The sequence below is a fragment of the Protopterus annectens genome, chromosome 3.part1, assembly GCF_019279795.1.
Source record: "Protopterus annectens isolate FY-2018-M chromosome 3.part1, PAN1.0, whole genome shotgun sequence".
Classification (NCBI taxonomy): domain Eukaryota; kingdom Metazoa; phylum Chordata; order Ceratodontiformes; family Protopteridae; genus Protopterus; species Protopterus annectens.
Window position 1 is genome coordinate 280,029,840 of NC_056732.1, and position 20,564 is coordinate 280,050,403.

At 35.9% G+C, this 20,564-nt stretch overlaps 1 protein-coding gene across 4 annotated transcripts in view; it reads right to left on the reverse strand.

Annotated features, from left to right (window-relative positions):
* THSD7A (thrombospondin type 1 domain containing 7A) overlaps positions 1-20,564 on the reverse strand; it is a 2,877,792-nt gene that overhangs the window by 1,681,679 nt on the left and 1,175,549 nt on the right. For all 4 annotated transcript variants that reach the window (XM_044066751.1, XM_044066750.1, XM_044066748.1 and 1 more), the window contains exon 3: positions 14,622-14,870. In XM_044066751.1, coding sequence (XP_043922686.1) covers positions 14,622-14,870 — 249 coding nt within the window. The remainder of the gene's footprint in view (positions 1-14,621; positions 14,871-20,564) is intronic.

A 20,564-nucleotide genomic window follows, 5' to 3' on the forward strand; every position in this document is an offset into this window, starting at 1 on the left:
GAAAGAACATTACATGAATGCTATGCATGATATGTTACAAGACAAATTTTATGGTATCATTAATATATCAGATGTTCATGACACCTGTAGGTATGTATTTGATACCCTTACTGATATTTACAAAAGTAATTTAATTGATAGAAATACCTATGAATACCTTATGGTTGAGAAACCAATGTTGCCTCTAATTTATGGACTTCCTAAGTTACATAAAGACTTAAGTAACCCACCAATGAGGCCCATTGTATCTGGAAGAGGGTGGGTTACTGAACATTTATCAGTATTCATAGAGAAGCATTTAAGACCCATTTTTAATAAAAATAAATTTGTCTTACGTGACACAAAGCAATTTTTGGTAGACCTCTATGAATGCATCACACATTGTGACAATATTAATGCTTGTTATTTTGTCACCCTAGATATACAGTCCTTGTTCACTGTAATACCCAATGAACTAGGTTTAACCTTTGTCACAAATTATTTAAAAGAATGTAGTGACTATTCTGAATTGTTGATAGATCTGATTGTCCATTTTCTTGAACTTGTGCTTTATAATAACATGTTTATGTTTGATGATAAGACTTTTAAGCAACATGAAGGCGTAGCAATGGGCACTCCTTGTGCCAACAACTACGCCAACATGTTTCTAGCATTTTGGGAACAAGAAGTTTTGTTTAAAGAAAAGTTTTTTAAGGAATATGTCATCTTCTTTCGTAGATTTGTAGACGATGTCTTTTTTCTATGGAATGGAACAGTAGATAACTTAGAAAAGTTTTTAAACATCATGAATAGCTTGACAAATTGTTTGAAATTCACTATGCAATACTCCTATGAGAAAGTGGTGTTCCTAGATGTTTATGTAGAAAGGTTACACAATGGTCTCATCAACACAGGGGTATATCGGAAACCTTGTCACAGCAACATGTTACTACATAGGACAAGTATGCACCCAACTCACATTTTTAAAAATATAATTAAAGGACAATCTTTAAGATGTTCTAGGCTAAATCCGTCAGAAATAGGCTTAGAAAAAGATCTGTCATGTTTACGAAATAGATTAAAGAATAGGGGCTACAAAATTAGTGAAATAGATCAATACACTACTGAAGCCCTCAATTCACGTGATGTTAGAGGTAAACCTTATTTTGGTCCAGTACAGGACATCATTAGAACTGATATTTCTTCGACACCCTTGAATGTCAAATTTGCAACAAGTTATACAACAGACTTATTTGAAGTCAAGAATATCATATGTAAACATTGGGATATACTAAAGGCTGATGAAGAGATTTCTAATATAGTTGGCAAAGAACCCTCTTTTATATATAGGAACAGAAACAACTTAAAAAGACTCCTCTGTTATCCTAAGAAAGCTATACAGCATGTTAGTTCAGGACATACAGAAAAATGTGGTCATTGTAATTTTTGTTGTTATATTGACAGCAATACCACATTTATCCATCCAGATAATGGTAAAACATTTTATTTTAGAACACATGCAAATTGTATGACACCTAACGTTGTTTACCTGGCAGTTTGCAAAATATGTTCATCATTTTATGTGGGTAAGACGAACCGCCCACTACGTGACAGGATAAGAGAGCATATTTATAACATCAGAAAAAGTAATACACAGAATGCTTTAGCCAAGCACACTGTCTTACACAACACTCAACATGAATTTCAATTTAGGGTACTAGAAGTAATAGAACCTAATGCAAGATGAGGTAACATAATGACATATACAGAGGAGAAGGAAAACAACTGGATTATTTTGCTAAGAGCAGATAGAGGCTCAGGACTAAATGACAAAGTCTCTATCAAACCTGTACTTAGAAAACGCAGACACATAAAGATATGAGAATATTTAGTCATTTTTAAATTGTAATAGCTATATATAAATAATTTTTATAATGCATTTTAACAACAAGAAAACTTTTATTAAAGTTTTATACTATCATTTGTTGTATTCAAAGGATGCGCTTTTGTAAATGGAGTTAGTTTTTTATGTATATATTTATATATATATATATATATATTTATATGATTAGTAGCAGTAATGAATGCACTGATATACTTTTGTATTTGTTGCTTTAAATGTTAAGTGAACTAATTGATGTGTGATGATGATTGGTTCATTTGAATTGTACTCACCATCTGCTTTAGTATTTAAACTGTCTATGTTAAGCAAACATTGTGATCTGATGAAGCTATTTTTTAGCGAAAGCGCTTATCCATTGTTTTGCTAATAAAAGTATCTGGCTTTGAATATAAGATTTGACCCTTGCTTTTGCTCTTGTGCTACGTTTTTTATTATATATTTACTGGTTGTTTTCACAAGAGCATTTACCAGTGAGAGCAGCATTTTGGATTTTTTGATGTATTTTATGACTTTTAAAATAAATTAACATGCTAGCTGTTCTTTTTAACTGCTACACAAGAGTTTTGTTTGTGCCAGACAATCTTGTGTGTGTCTGTACATAAACATTTCTGTTTTATGTTTCACACACAAATGTGCAAGCATGTGCACACCCAAGCAGTCATGCACACACACACACACACACACACACACACACACACACACACACACACACGCACACACACTGACACTGCCCATGACAAGCCAGACCTATGACATGAAGCACTGATTTTTCACACATGTGCACACATACTGACACCACCACTGATGACCTATTCTATCCCAAGATGCACACACACATACAGACACACACACACACACACACACACACACACACACACGCACACACGCACACACGCACACACACACACACACACACACACACACACACACACACACACACACACACACACACACACACACACACTGCATCTTTACCTATAAGCACATTGGAGGAATGACAATTCACCTACAGCATATCTTTGAGTGTTAAAGGAAACCAAAGCACACACTCAAAATCACTAGCTCAGCTAAATGTACCACTGACTGCAAGTTGGGCATTGTTTTTTGCTTAGTATCTGATACCATCTTACTACAGCAAGAGCTAAGCCATACATATCTATATTATATTGCAAACTGGCTTAAATTAAATGCAACAAAGTATAACATTGTTATGTTTGGTAAACAAATGTCACCAGCAACTTATACTACAGATATTATCTCAATACTGACTGCAATGGTCGTCAGAGATCTCAGTGTCTTCATAGAATCTTCTATCCTTTAACCACCACATAGTAACAGTAGTTAAGAAATTGTTTTCTCTAGCCCATTTTACAACTAAAAGCATGTAATTCAAGTCAAGAGAAGTTAACATTGCATTTTACTCTGCCATGATCAGACCAATTACAGAATATAATGCCTCTTTTATGTTGCATCTATCCTAACACATTATACATCTTGGAGAACCACAGAGGTTCCTTCTTAAAAAAATAAAATAAACAGACTAATCATATTGAGCTACAAAGACAAGCTTGAATATCTGTCCATGTATTCTGCTTTTTACAGATTCTTACACAATGATTTAAGACTAGCATTCTGTGCTGCTAGGAACACAGCCTTACATGATAACCTACATAGGTTTATAGGTAGCTAGAAAGTTTGCAGTCCTGCAGATTATTAATGAACCTAGCCCAAATTCCCAATTGCCTTAAACCACAGGCTGGTTAGGTGAATTACTCATGGTTGTATAGCAGACAAATGAAGGCTGAAGGAAACAAACCCTGTATCATAGGAATAAGCTTGTTAACAGCTCATTCTCTTAATCCATTGTATCAACTACCAGATTTTACTCTGCCATAAAACAAATGGCTGTACAAACACTCAAGCTAAGGAATTAAATCTCTATCAACAAATAAATAAGATGCACTAAAGGGACAGATTTGTTTCTCCAGGTTTCTTCAATGTCTGAAATAATGTTCCCTTTACATGTAAAATAGAATGATAGACACTCCCTTTTATGCGTATACTGTACAGATGCCTGTCACTTTATCCTAAGTTCCTTTGCCATCCTTGAGGCAGGTGATGCTCTATGAGGTTAAGTATTAGCAAAGTAATTATGGGCTATGGGCTGACTCTATCTTGTAAATTCTATGAATTTATTAATTTAATTTGTTAATTTGTTAATAATATATTACTTACCAGAAACAACTGTTAGAACAGTGTGTCAAAAATGTACCAAATATTTAATGATTTCTGAGGTCATTCTGTAATGTGAATTTAAAAAGGTAAAAGCATTATAAAATTCCTTGACCACTCAAAACATTTTTAATGTCAGTGCCAGGATACTCCATTCTCAACTGATGAAAGTTGCAGTGAGAAAATTTGTCTCAAATTAAAACTTGAAACCTAAATGACCCAGTTTACCCCTTCTAATTATTATAAGCACATGTAAGATTGCCATTACTCAGAAAATCTGTAGGAATACAATAAATACTTTTCTCCTCTAATTCAGCAATTCTGGAAAAATGTTTCATTTTCAGTGCATATCCCTTCAGCTTATCTGATTCAGGCACATGCATTTCACAAGAAAATTGATTAAATAGCTGATACTTATTTAAAATAGATAATTTTACAAGTAAGGCCATTCTGTTTCACTAGTGCCTATGATAAATAAAACAAAAACAGTTGGCATCTCTATTGAAACTTGGAGGGCTAAATTATAACAGGTTAAAGCAGTTTGCAAAGTCTTTTACTACCTGTCCCTGATTAACTACTGCTGGAAGCTCTAGCCAGATGAATGCAAATTGTTAAAGATGCAACACCTGCTAAAAAAATCTAACTCCCCGGCACCCCCTCATATATGGAAGGCAAACGCCGCATCCCCTGAATTAACACCACAGAGTGTATGTGTTTATCAATAAATAAATATATATATATATGTGTGTGTGTGTGTGTGTGTGTGTGTGTGTGTGTGTGTGTGTGTGTGTGTGTGTGTGTGTGTGTGGTCATACAGTGGAGGATAAAACAGAAATCTCCAAAAATACAGTGAATCGCACATGTCAGAGCTGTAAAACAAATAGTATTGGCAAGTATGTCATACAATCCAAAGCATACAAGCATTTAGTTGGTTCTTGTTACATATGTCTGTAGCTACAGTGTAACAAATAAATAAAGATGTTAATTCTGTGGGAAAGATGACATAGATTATGTTGTTATAATTATGGGATATCAGTGATAGGGACATATTTCAGTTGTTATGATTTTGGGATCGGTGTAACAAAGAAATGTTTGTGTTGGTATAATCCTCATTTACATGTCAGTCAAAACTGGAGCATGCTATTATTGTAGCATTACTTGTTTTAATATGCATTTTCCCTCAGCATTCTAATCTAAAGAATCTGGATATCAGCAGACCCATTGCTCTGTGTTACAAAATGATAAAACTAAAGCTGTTGTCTGTGCAGTTCTGCCATACAATGCAGTATTATGGTCTTGGGGAGGTCTGCACACAGCTTCAGTACAGTGGAGCAAATCTAGAAGCAGTAGAAAGTTAATTGATGCCCTTTACTGAGTTTTTCCAGCAACAGTGAACTTTCTGGACATGGAGAATCGATCAGCCATGATTCCCTCAGTCCAGTGAAAGGCTGCCACCCACAGATAACTAACTGTGAGGTCATAATACCTTGGGTAGGTTATATTTCACTGGGTGTTCATTTGATTTCCCATAGGTTTTGCAAAAGAAAATTCAGAGAAAACAGCATATCTGAGTGTCATGGCAGACAGTAGATGTGTCTTACAGGCATACATATCTCTATACAACTATAGCTCACACACTATCTCATGTGTGTTAACACTTCTAGCTGTATATTGTATGGCACTATTTGACATGCAGCTCCCCATAAGTGGCATATACAGCTCCACATATGATGCACATCAATCCATGTAGGAGATACATCTACCCAAATATGACATACACCTCCAAATATATGAGACTCATCTCCCCATGTTTTGGTACACACCTCCAAATATAAGACATGCATATCTCCCCATGTCAGGCATACATTTCTCCATGTGTAGCACACATTTCCTAATATAGGACACGTATCTTCCTTTCTACGGCATACAACTTCTGGTGTATGATCCACATCTCATTAGCTTTGCTGGTACCAGTTGCCACTCAGATTGTCAGCGTAAAGTTTTTTTTTTTTTTGACTGCTGTTTTATGTGTTATGAGATATGACATTAGTATGGGCAAGGCCATTAAGCTACTGCTGCAGCTCAGTCAGATTAGATTTTTTTTCTAGTCTCCTTAAGACACTATTGTGATATGCGTGCTTGCAAGACAGTTTGCTCATGCAGAACTTTTGTTCTTGATTCAAGACTGAGTCAGAATGAAATATTTTTCTGTTGCCATATTGACAAGATACTGTTTGATGTGGTGAGAAAGTACTCCTTTACAAATGGTGAGAAAGGATATCTTCTTCTTCCAATACAAAAGAGCAGACTAACAGCAGGATTCTACTATTATGCATTGACTTCCACAAAGTCAATGACAGCTGTGGGAGATCAACAATCCATCGGCTTGGGGAATATGCCCCAACTCCAAGGACTGTGAGATGAAGGAGTTAATATACATAAGTGACAGGGGGACGTATCCCACTGCAAAAAAACAGGTAGCTTTCTTTTCTGTGGCCAATCATTTGTTACCTTTTGCAGTCCATGTTTTCAGTGTCAGTCTACTGAAACTTTGATTCATTTCACATATATAGATAGAAAGATAAATATACAGACAGACAGATATGGGTTTATGATAAGTGAGCAAACTGCACAAAAATCAAAACATTATAGAGTGATGCTGGCATATCAAAATACACTTACAATTAAAGAAAAAAGATTGCAAAAATAAAATGTTTTCCTTTTAGGATCTTATAAGAAAAATCCTATGACCAATCTCATAGGTTCATAGGTTAGTACTACTAGATCTCAGATCAAATCTGCCTGAATAGTGGTATTGTTACAGAAAGGGTGTTTCTAAGGTAAAGTAAAGGGCAAAGTTTAGTATTAGGGTCAGGGACGGGGTTAGGATTAGGGATAGCATTCATTACAAAGATGTGGGGGGGAGTTTCAAAAACACACCACCTGCATCAACAGACGTATTCAGCACTAAATGTATTTCTTTACCTAGTGGCCACTCTTACCATAACCTGCAAACACTTGCACAACATTAAATATTCATTTACCAATCCCTTACTCCACTGCTGACCCAGAAATGTTAGCACATGAAGTGCTAATGCCTAATGCTGAAACTTTCAGTATATCAATATCTTTCAGTTTAACAAAAGAAACCCCATCTGTCTGTCATAAACCATCTTCCTCCATTGGACGTTCACAAAAAATTTTCATGAAAAAAAGGACCTGACAATATCAAACAGACCCATACCTATGTGTTTGTGTGTATATACGTATATATATATATATATATATATATATATATATATATATATATATATATATATATATATATATATATATGTATATATATGTATATATATATATATATATATATATATATATATATATATATATATATATATATATATATATATATATATATATCTTGTATACATATACACACACACAAACATCTCTTGCTCTCTCTCTCTCTCTCTCTCTCTCTATATATATATATATATATATATATATATAAAACTATATATATATATATATATATATATATATATATATATATGACTACATATATATATATATATATATATATATATATATATATATATATAGATAGATAGATATAGATATGTATAGATCAGAGGTCTGCAACCTTCACTATCAAAAGAACAACTTTTGGCCTCTCTCCCACCAAATAAAATTCATCAGGAGCCAGAAAACCTATCTGACCCCTAAAATAAAGACAGCATAGTGTATAAAGTTTTATATATAGTTATTATACTAAAGAACTAAGTTTGTAAGAGCAATATTTAAAATCTGTCCCTATTTTTGTTCCTTTGTTGGGATTGCTCGAGCCCTATCATTTTGTGTGTGTGTGTGTGTGTGTGTGTGTGTGTGTGTGTGTGTGTGTGTGTGTGTACATCATATCTCTCGACCTCTTAGAACAAGAAATCTGGACAAAGTCATAAATAATGTGGCACAAAGGCCCAAAAATAGGGACACTTTTTAAATACTGCTGTCACAAACCTAGAAAGTTGATAGAATAACAGATTTTGCATTAGCATGAATTTTCTGAAGGGTATGAAGTCTGAAACTCAAATGTCTGTCTATTTTTTCTGACTTCAGCCCTCAATGATTTACCAGAAAACCACAATTTTATGCGAAACAGACAAAAATATGAGGCAAAAGTCAGGACATTCTGCGTACATCTGCACAGTTGAAAGTGTGCGTGTACATGTGCGTGTGCGTGTGCGTGTGCGTGCGTGTGTGTGTGTGTGTGTGTGTGTGTGTGTGTGTGTGTGTGTGTGTGTAATGCATGTTAACAGAAACTATGTTATTCTAGCAAGTTTATAAGTTTATAAGAGCAATATTTAAAGTCCATCCCTATTTTTGTTTCTTTGTTCCCCTTTATTTGTGGGTCTGTCCAGATTTCTTGTGGTAAGACTTTGAGAGGTATATAAACCTTTCAGGAGATGCTGCTGCTGCCAGGGGATTGCTCAGTCACTCTCAGTGTGTATGTGGAATGCATGGCAACAGAAATCATGTTATTCTACCAAGTTTCTAAGTTTATAAGAGCGATATTTAAAGTCCATCACTCAATCACTTTGTGTGTGTGTGTGTGTGTGTGTGTGTGTGTGTGTGTGTGTGTGTGTGTGTGTTTGTTGTGCAGTAAAATGGCCATTATTTTTCATAGCTACAGGGAGCCACTGCAGAGGAGTGGAAGAGCCACATGCGGCTCCAGAGCCTCAGGTTGCAGACCCCTAGTATACATATTGATATATACACGCATAAATATATATATATATATATATATATATATATATATATATATATATATATATATATATATATATATATATATGATTCCATTGAGTATAATTTAACTTACTAAGCATTGAACATAGAACAGCACCACAAAAGTTTGAACATTCACAACACTGGTTTTCCTAAATGCAGAACCTACAGAAGACTGAAAAAGAAAAACTATTTCCTTTCCCAATCTTCATGCATTAACCCCCACCCCCAATAACATTAGCTTCAGATTTGTCTGAATAGTGGTAGAGTTACAGGAAGGCTTTTTTTAAGGTATGATGTAAAGTTAGTGTTGGGGAAAGGGGGCAATTTGGGGTTAGTGTTAGCACACCTCTAGTGTGTTAAGTGGGTACACATGTCAAAAATGAAGTTAAATAAAAATTGAAATAAAAACATGCACACAACATCCCGCCAGTTTCCCACATACAGCAATGATAACAAAAATGTCAGTAAGGTTAGTGTAATGGTTAAGGTGCTTACTTCAGAGACATAAAGTACAGTGTTTCATTCCTCCTTTGAAAGGGGAATTGGCTAGGCTTAAAATAAGCCCATTAGGGCAGCTAACCCAGTACTTAGCTATAAACCTATAGTAAATGCATACATGTGAAAAGATTTTCATTCTGACCCAGACTCTGCTACAACTTACTGTCAGGGAAAGGTTAGTTTGCTTTTGCTTTTTTGTATTTTGTATTACTTCATTGCCTTCTTCTATTTTGTATGTTTTGATTGATTTTCTTTACACTGTGTTTTACTTGTATTCTGCTTTTAATTGCATATTAAAACTAGGAACGAGACTACGGTTATGTCTCTTGTGAGTCATGCAGACATTTTTCCCACCCTTCTACTCTGGTGCTGTTGTATTCTGAAACTCAACTATCTTTCTAGTCGCCTGCCCCTTATGTTAATTTGACCACATATCTCCTTCCCTATCCACTTGCATTGGCTGTTATGAATTAGCACAAAATTAACATTTTGTGAAATCACTCCACTTCACCTATTTAAATTTATTGTCCATCCCACTGTATTCCATAAAACCAGAATACAAAGTCCCTACCCATTTTCAATCCATCTTTCTCTTTTAAAATTAGTGTCTCTCCACTTAGACAGCTAACGCTTTAGTTACTCCCTCTTTCATATCTAACTGCTTAGTGCACACTACCATGCTTAGGATATTAGCCATTTTTTTCCATCTTATCATAAAATCTACTACATCTATTGCAAGACCAACAGTTATTGGAGAGCCGACATTCTGCCTCTCAGTAGTCATCATAGGCATAGCCGGCCTTAGGCATAGGCCAACTAGGCGACTGCCTAGAGCGCCACTCTAGTAGGGGCGCTTTTTCAGTATTTATCTGATGTAGGTAGACCAGGATGGGGGCACCAGGAGGTGTGGTGGGGGGAGCCATGGAGCCCTTTTGCCTAGGGCACCAGTTGACATAAGGCCACTCCTGATCATAGGATTAGTGATTCTATTTTCTTCTGGTGAGAGAAGGAACACAGAGACAGTATTTCCTGGAGACTGCTGACTACCAGAAAGCCTAATAACTGCTTCATAGGTGACAACATGGAATTTGTCCTTATATTCTACTCCTGGTGAGAGAAGGAGGATAGCGCATTGCTTCCTGACTGTTTCTGGTTGGGCATTCAGTGTCTGTGACTGACATTCCTGATTGGTCTGGTTGCTATTCAAGGCTTCTACCAGGAAAAGGCTACAACAAGCCTACAAACCCTTGCATCATCTGGGACAAGACTGTCGATCACTAAACAGGCTCTGACCTGCTTCTCATCTTGGGATTGGTGGTAATGTTTTGCTTCTGGCCAGAGAAGAAGCAAAGGAGCATTGTATCCCAGCAGAGTGAAGCTGTGGTGAGACCAGCATTAATAGTAGCCAGGCAGTAGCCATTCATGTGACTCTCCCGTTTTCATCATTCTTGACAAGCTAAGTATTTGCTTTATTTGCTTCTAACTTCAGAATATCTGTCTAAATGCTTCATCCTTAAATTTTCAGGGTCTACTTATTAGTTTCCCCTCAAGTGTTTGGCAGTGCTCTGTATAGACACGGACATTTAGAGTGACATTTTTCCTGTAAAAGCACAGCTGAAATTTCACCAATACCTAATTGCATAAAGGACAACTAGTTTGCAGTGACAAGCACTGTACCCAGAGTAGCAAACTAGATACTCCTGACATTGACTTATATTCTCACTCCAACTGTCTAATCAATAAAAAGGGCCTGTTACCATACATATTAGATTTCCCAGTATCTCCATTACCAGCTAGGTGGATATGGGCATCCTGAGGCAGTGCAGAAATTGTCTCATGTTTACTGACATCCAGTTAATTCTCAAACAAACTGATATGGTATGTGAGAGATGTATTTACATAATGTCACTAGAGACAAAGCTCTCATCAAAAAGTACTCTTAATGTCAATAAGGTTGTCAGTAGTGCACATGCTGCACCCATCACACACAATTTGAAGCAGACATATAAAATCACATATGCTGAGGCACTTAAATGTAACCTTCCAAAACCCAAAGTCCTCCTAGATGAAGTACACATAACAAATACCCTCGAATGTACTCTTTTAAAAAACACCCATATCAACACATACAGTCACATCTCATAGAGCCTCTACTTTTAAAACCATAAGGCAAGCCACCACACAATCCAATATTTTGGTCACTGGAGACTCCATTGTGAGACACACTGATGTCCCACTCACCAGGCTAAGAAGAAAGTCAAGGTCAGTTGCTTATTGAGGCTAGGATCCACCACATTACTCAAGGACTCAGATTATTGGACCTCAAGTACCAGTGTGACTCAGTCATAGTCCATATGAGTATAGATAACCTGAGACATACCTCCCTAGACTATATGAAGAGAAGCATCATGGAGCTCTTGGAATATCTGTCCCAGGCTGGTATGACCCTAGCATTGATCAGCATTTTACCTTCTCCAAGGATGATGCCACCATAAGAACAAAAGATGTATGACTTTAATTATCGGCTTAGTTTCTGATGTCATTTTAAAGGGATGCAATATTTGTCAGCATGAAAGGAGATGGGAATCCTATATGACACCAAACATACAGGCATAGGGATTCCTGGATTTTGTAAACACAAACTCCCTGGACCAGACTGTCAATACATCAACTATGGGTGCAACCATACTGGATCTGGTCCTCACTAATATGAGAGAGTGCTGCACACTCCCTAGTGTAATGTCTTCTCTGGCAAGGTCAGACCTCAAAATGGTCTCCTTTGAAGTAAAACTAAAACTTGTACAGCTAACCTTGGAATATTCAGAAACTACTCTAAAGCTAACTTCCTGCTATTAAATGATAATCTGGCAAAACCTGAACCTCTCATAAACACTGAGAACACTGCTGCATATGCAGAACTGTTCACAGAAACATGTTAACAGCTGCATACAGGCAGCTGTATCCACCAAGAAGAAGTACAGAACTATCTCAAAAAACAAGCCAGCTTGATAGAATCACAAAATCAATAGACTGTATAACAGACAGAGGAAAATCATGTCAAAAATTAGGAGGTGTAGCACCCAACAGGATAAAATCACTCTCATCAAACTAAACAAAGAACTCAGATGACAAATAAAATCTGCCAAAGCCAAATTTGATGGAAATTTGGCCTCCCAGGCCAAGGTCAACCACAAGGCATTCTTTACCTATGTCCACAACCTCAAAGGCAATACACAGTTGTGTGCAGAGATCATCCTAAATGGAGCCACCAGAAGATATAGCAAATCTACTGGCTGACAAATTCAGCTCCAGCTTTACCCCTATCTCCCCTTCAACCTTCCCACAGAAAATACCATCAAGTATAACTCCCCCTGCCATCACAAGGAAACAAGTCCCTAATGCTCTCCCTAAGGTCAAGAACCTGCATCAATGGGCTCAGACAATATCCCAAGATGCCTTCTAAATAGCATGAAACATGACCTATCAGGCCGCCTGGAATTGCTCTTTATTTGCAGCCTCCAAACAGGCTTTGCTCCTCATGTTTGGAGAGCAACAGCCATCCCTCTGCACAAAGCTGACCCATCTACAGACCTAGGAAACTACTGACCCATAAGTCTCACTAGTCTTGTATGAAAAGTCATGGAAAGAATTATAATGGAAATGATCAATACTGATGTAGCAAACCTCCTGACAATGGGCCCAACCCAGTTTGGTTTCATAAAGGCCAGGTCATGACTAGTCATCCTGGTGGACTTCTTTGAGAACGTCACAAAGCATTGGATGGCAACAAAATAGTTCACACTGCTTACAGTGACCTGGCCAAGGCATGTGACACAATAGTCCACAAAGGCATTGTTGACAAACTCAAGAGGTAAAGTACAGACCTTTATGTCACCCAGTGGATAGCCAGCTGGCTCACAGACAGGACCCAGGAAGTTAAAAATTAAGGAATCCACCTCTACAAAGAGGCAAGTCACAAGTGGTGCCCCTCAGAGATCAGTCCTTGGACCACTCCTTTCTGTCATTTACTTCTCTGAAGTCAAGGCCAATATCAATGGTTTCTGGCTGACTAAATTTGCAGATGATTGCAAATTAGGAGATTTCATTGAATCCCACACCAACACAAATGTTCTTCAGGAAGGGCTGACACAGACAAACAACTGGTGACAGAGTCATGCATTGAAACTAAATGCCAAGCAATGCATAACAGTATCTTTTGGGAAGTCATCCACCCCAGTAACTATCATATTGACAATACACCCCTTAGAGCTGACCTAGTAGTCAGAGTCTTGGGAACACACATAGACAGTAATCTAGCCTTTATCTATCATGTACCTACAGTAGAGAGGAAATCATTATATGTTGGACAACTTATAAATAAAGGTATGACATCTAGGTCCAAGGAAGTCATTGTTCTAATGGATTTGGCATTTAGCAGATGTATCATTGAGTATAATGCACCCTTTTGTATGTACCTAACCAGCAGTCCCAGCAAATGGAACAACCACAGAAATTCCTCACTAAAAGAATACAGGACATAAGTAAAATGTCCTCTGCAGACTTCCTCAAGGCCCTATCCCTGTATTCTGTCTCCTATAAGCTGTTAATAGGAGATCTATGGCTGGCATACAGGCATTATCAGACCTCAGTCTGATGGACCTCCTGCATATCAGCAAAGCAAACAACACTTGAATTATCCATTCCAGATGTTTAAACCTTGCCTGTGATATAAATAGGACTTGCTGGAGAGAGAAGTATGTATCCCACAGCATACTCCATCCCTGGAATAGGCTCCCCCTCCATGTGAAGCAGAGGTTCTACCTAACCCAATTGAAGTGTAACTTGGACAATTGGATGGAGAACAGGAAATTCATTCCTGACTTGGCATCTATGTCTCTAATGGAGGTGCATCTCCCAGGCCCCTGCTTGAAAATGTTTCATCTCCCAAGCCCCTGCTTACACTTTTCAAGGGTACCAGAACTTGTCAGAGATTTGGGATGCATGGCTAGGCTTAAAGAGGCCCTTGTTGTCATTAGTCTAGTAAACACCTAAGAACCTACGAACCTATAGTAAACAAAATAATCTGCATTTTAAAAGTACATTGCTTGTCTAATCCTGCTTGACATCAGCATTAACACTTTGAAAGAATTTTTGTTTAAGTTCATGAAATTTAATTTAATTTTGTCAGAAACGAACTATGGTAAATTAGAGTTGCACTTACGCTGCACATGGTGGGATGCTGTCTCCTTGAAGGCTGCACTGCTCCTTTTCTTCTAACTCTGGACATTCTGCTCCACCACCAACAGGAAATTGTTTAATTGTCCGAGTTCTTATTCGGATACCTTTAGGAGATGATATTTCATAGCAAGCCTTGAAACAAGGACTCCACTCAGTCCATTCAGACACTTGACAGTCCTTTGTCATGATACATGACTGAAAAGTAACTGGCATTGTCTCCTGTTGACAAAAACTGTTAAAGACAAAAACATAGGAATCTTAGGTTATGCGCCCATGTACTGTAAAGGCAAATAAAAAGCTTTATGCAACACAATGTAAACAAAATTGTATAACAAAATTATATTTATAATATTACATATAACATCTTGTATGAATAAGTTAATATTGTATAACCCGATAAGTAAGAAACCCAAAGGAACAAAGTCTGATATAGTTCCCTGGAAGAGAGAAGTGAAAGCAACAAATTCTGCAAATGGTTAATGCAAAGTTAAAATTCTAAGGTATTACTTCATCCTCTTTCTCTAGGATTTTTTTAATTTGTTTTTTTAAAATACCGTTACTGAATTCGGATTCACTTTAAAACATCGAAGGCCCATACCACTGAAATTCAAAACATTTAGACCAAAATTTTGAAAATTTAAAACACTGAAAACTCAAAACATTGAATCCCATAACACTGAAAAAATATAGGAAAACAACATGTACTCTATTCCAGCACAACTACATACAGAAACAAATAAAAACAAACCATATTACACTTCTTCAAATATAACCAGGGGGGCAAGCCTCCCTGCACCTCCCCACCCCCCTGCTACTTAAATATATCAACTCCAAGATCGCACTATACTACACTAAGATGTGTTATGTTGTAGTATAGCAAGTAAGAAGGGAACATGATTGAGGTTACCTATGAATTTCCGGTAAGTATCGGAGAGATATATAGTAATGTGTAAGGTTTTAACAGGAAGTAGTGTTTCTAAGAGAAAGTTGAGGATAGTTTTTTACAATTTAAATAGGCAGTCATGAAGCGCAGAATGGTAAGTTTGCTGTTTTGTTCTGTGTAGTGTGATCTCGGAGTGGATATATTTAAGTAGCAGGGTGTGTGTGTGGGGAGGGGGCATTTTTAAATAAGAAACATCTTTATTAAACCATCACTTATGACATACTCAATCAAACATTTATGAAAATGAATACAAACCACACCAACACAATCCTAGTTTCAACCATGTTACATCACAAACCATACTGACCTCCCGGTTGCCAACATTATACATCACTTATAATTTACCCAATCATTTTTCAGTCAAACGTTACATAGCTCATTTAAGTCCTGCCTTTTTTTAAACCTCATTCCTTCCCTGTATGTATTGTTCCCACAATTCCCATTTTTTCCTATGTAATTTGCTCCTACCCTTTTTCCAAAGATCTCAATTCCAGTTGTTGTATCTCTGTTACTATATTAAAAATCCAAAGGATGTGAAGAAAACAGGTCCCAATTGAATTAACCAAGGTTTTTATTGCCTCCACACACTGGAACACACTAAAACACCACAATAGATGAACAATAAATCCAAATCCACATGAACGCTATTCAGGTACTGCGTTTTCGTATTCTCCACTCCACTTCATCAGATAAAATTATACATTCTCCAAACCATTTATATACCTTCCCTAATAGAATAATTAACTTAATTAATTACATCACGTTAATTTGAATTTTAAAAGGGCAATACTTATGTACTGAAATGTCCATAAAATTCAGTACATAAGTATTGCCCTTTTAAAATTCAAATTAACGTGATGTAATTAATTAAGTTAATTATTCTATTAGGGAAGGTATATAAATGGTTTGGAGAATGTATAATTTTATCTGATGAAGTGGAGTGGAGAATACGAAAACTCAGTACCTGAATAGCGTTCATGTGGATTTGGATTTATTGTTCATCTATTGCGGTGTTTTAGCGTGTTCCAGTGTGTGGAGGCAATAAAAACCTTGGTTAATTCAATTGGGACCTGTTTTCTTCACATCCTTTGGATTTTTGGCATTTGATCTACTTTTTTTTCTTTATTGGTGGTTACGTGGACTATGGAGAAACAGGAAGTTCCTGCCAGTCAGCAGGAAGACCTTGGTTTGGCTCGCAAATTGATTGGTCAGTTAACTGAACTGATCAACCTACTTACCCCTGTTGCTTCCTCCCTACTAACCGTTCATGGTAAGAATGTTACCAACAATCCCGTAGTGACCGAAAGGTTGGAAACAGTGGCTGCTATTTTGCAGGAAGGAGCAGGATCGGAGCTTATTGGTGCGAAAGGAGACGCCGGCTTCGAAAAGGACCTACCTAGGGAGACTTTCAACCCAGCGACAACACCAAGACTTTTAAAAGATTTCTCAAGGGGGGAAGCTAATGGAGGACTTCATTTTGATAAGCGGAACACGCACAATAACAATTCCGACTTGGATAAAGGTACTGTTACTTCTGGTCGTGATTTAAACGACTGGTTGAACCAAAAATTTGTTTTTAAGGATATATCTAGTGGTGCTCCAGCCAAGCACAATAACTACACTTACAAAGACAATTTAAATAAGTTGTATAAACTTATGCATAAATATAGAATGTTAAATGTGGAGAATATGTACTTGAATGAATGCATTGCAAAAAACATAGTTCCTAAAGGGTTAAGGGTATTCAAATACCCTAATAATGTAACACCTGGATCAGATTTTCATTTGGAACTATTGGAAATTTTCAACAAATGTGGTATAGATATGTTGCAGCTTATGGTTAGGGAAAACAGTAGAATACAGCATGATATCATAAAGGACATAGAAGCCCTTGATAAAGTGATAACCAATGATCTCATGTTTTCCATGGTGGAAGAGAAGGCTAAATATTTTAACACGAGGAAAGATATAGATTAAAGTATGGATGTTTTATTAGATAGGAAAACTAAAAAGATGGAAAGGGATATATACGAATATAAGAATAAAACAAGCTATCCCAACCCCCCACATAAAAAATATAAAGAAGTTCAACATTACAATAACTATATGTATAATCAAGCGAATGCTGATTCTAGTGATACTGGTGAACAACAGGATGTAGGTAATGTATATGATGAGGAATTTCCCCCACTGAGGAGGTCTGAGAGAATTATGAATAAACAAGGTGGAAGAGAAGGGAATTTTTACTGGAGGGGGGGGGGAGAAGGGGAAGAGGGAAATATTAAACCTACCCTCTGATTTACCCACCACTATCCCCCCTGGTTTAGAACACATTACTAGAGATGGAAACAAATGGACATACAATAATTTTCACATCTACAATTTTAGTTCCTTAGAGTTGGAGAAGGGACATTTCAAATTACTATCTAAAGGACTCAAATTTATACCTTCCACCAAAGGTGATATAGCTAAGAGCTTGATTGAAATAAAATTATTTCTCAGGAAAATTAATTTAAAAATGTTATTACCTAACAATTCTACCAACAGTGACAGCGTCAAGTTGAAACGAAAGTCCATCTATAATCCCCCGTTAAACCCCTACCTTAAAAATCTGGAGAAAATCCTAGAAAAGGAAATCAGAAAAGAAGAATTAACAGGAAGTAGATTTTATAACAACCTGAGTAAAGAAGAAAAACAAATTTTAACAGAGTTAAGAATGGATGTTAATTTAAGAATAATGAAACCGGACAAAGGTGGGGGTATTGTTGTTATGGACAATATTGAATATGAGAGTAGAATGAGCAATATTTTATGGGATGGAATTAAATACCAAGTAGTATCTAGGAATGAGATTAACATAGCTTACAATAAAATTGACATTTCTTTAAATGAGATGTTAACTGATGAGCTAATAAACTATGATACTTATAATTTTTTGAAAACAGAGAAACCAAAAATTCCTACAATATTTGGTATACCCAAAATACATAAGAACATGGAAAATCCTCCCTTTAGACCCATAGTTAGTGCGGAAGGGTCTAAAACTCATTCTCTTGCCAAACTCGTGGATAATAAGATTAAGAAAATATGGATGGATAGGGAACATATACTTAAAGATTCTTGGGATTTATTAAATACCATTTCTGGTTTTAATAACATTGACAACTTAACTTTTGTCACTATTGATGTCATTGATTTGTTTTCCTCCATCCCTTATACCGAAGAAAGTAATATGTTTGAAGAAATCATTTATGAGAATAGGAACCTAACTCTTAATGAGAAACTCCTTAGTGTATGGTTAATGGATTTAGTACTACAGAATAATTTTTTATATTTCAATGGAGAATTTTTTAAACAAACACAAGGTGTAGCTATGGGGGCAGCTTGTGCCCCCTCCTATGCAAATTTAGTATTAGCCCATTGGGAGGAAAAAAAAAAAAAAAAAAGAAAAGAAAAAAAAATATTTTGAATAGTGAATTCAGTTCTTCATGGGCTATATACCGTAGGTTCCTAGATGACATAGTGATTTTTTAGATGGGGGATGAGGAAACCTTAAAAGCTTTTCTTGAATATCTCCAACATTCCAGTAATTTTTTGAAATTCACTTATCACATTTCCTATGATGCTTTACAATACTTGGATGTAGAAATTTTTAAAAAATGAGATAGACTAGAATCCAAAATTTATAGAAAGCCAACTTATTGTAATTCTTTCTTACATTTTGATAGTTCACATCCCCTTCATGTAAAAAGGAATATCGTAAAAGGACAGTTTGTAAGGGGATGTAGAATGACTAGTGACGATGAAGCATTTTTGATAAAATGTGACCTGCTGGAAAATATGTTTAAAGATAGAGGATACCCAGATGATTTTATTTATAATATTAGACAAGAAGTAGTTAAAGGTAGAAATAATAGATTTTTACCTATAGTGAAAGGGGGTAATATGAAGAATAACGTAGAAAACATGGCTAATAATAGTAACAACAAGGGGAAGTTTGAGCTAGCTCTTACGCTTGAATTCAACAGTATTAACAACAGAATAAGAACTATATTTAATAATGAATGGAATAAATTCATTGAATTGATGGACCTAGACAAGGAGAACATATATACAACTAAGACAGTGTATAGAAATTCAAAAAGTATTAGGAACCTACTGGAAAATAAAATAATAGCAAATTCTGAAGACAAAAGGAAAAAGGGGACATATAAATGTGGTAGATGTTCCCAATGCACAGCTATTTCCAACAATAATGTCATTAACATAAAAAGTAGAAATAGGTTAATAGTGAATGATAAGTATCACTATAACTGTGATTCAATGGGAATAGTTTATTTTGTTTCTTGTAAGGTTTGTCAGTCCTTTTATGTGGAAAAACTGAAAGGAAATTGAGAAGGAGAATTTTTGAACATCTAAATGACATCAAAAATTGTAAGGAAAGTAACGCACTTTATAAGCACAGTTTACTATGTAAAGAGGCTAGTTACACATTTACTGTGATTGAACACACTGAAAGGGACATTAGGGGAGGACCTTGGGAAGAAAAACTGGAATATAGGGAACTCTGGTGGCAAATGACTTTAGAATCATACAATACACCAGGATTGAATGAACATACCAGCATCCTACCCCTATTAAAATAAAATGTATTTTTTTTAATGTTAACATATACTTAATATTATATGTAAAATATTTTTTTAGAGAGAAGAGCTGCAATACTTTGAAACAACCACTTGATGGCAATGTAGACCACAGTTTTCAACAGACATCTACTAATTTTAACATTTTTAAAATGTGGAAATTAATATCATTTTATTTTAATTAAACTTCTGTTGTCCTATGTTATAAAGAAAGTATTTTTTAAAATTAATACTTTTTATATACAAAAGTTTTTATTAATGAGGAGCAATAGAGACACATTAGTTTTTAAATAATTTATTTAACATTTTATGGACATTTCAGTACATAAGTATTGCCCTT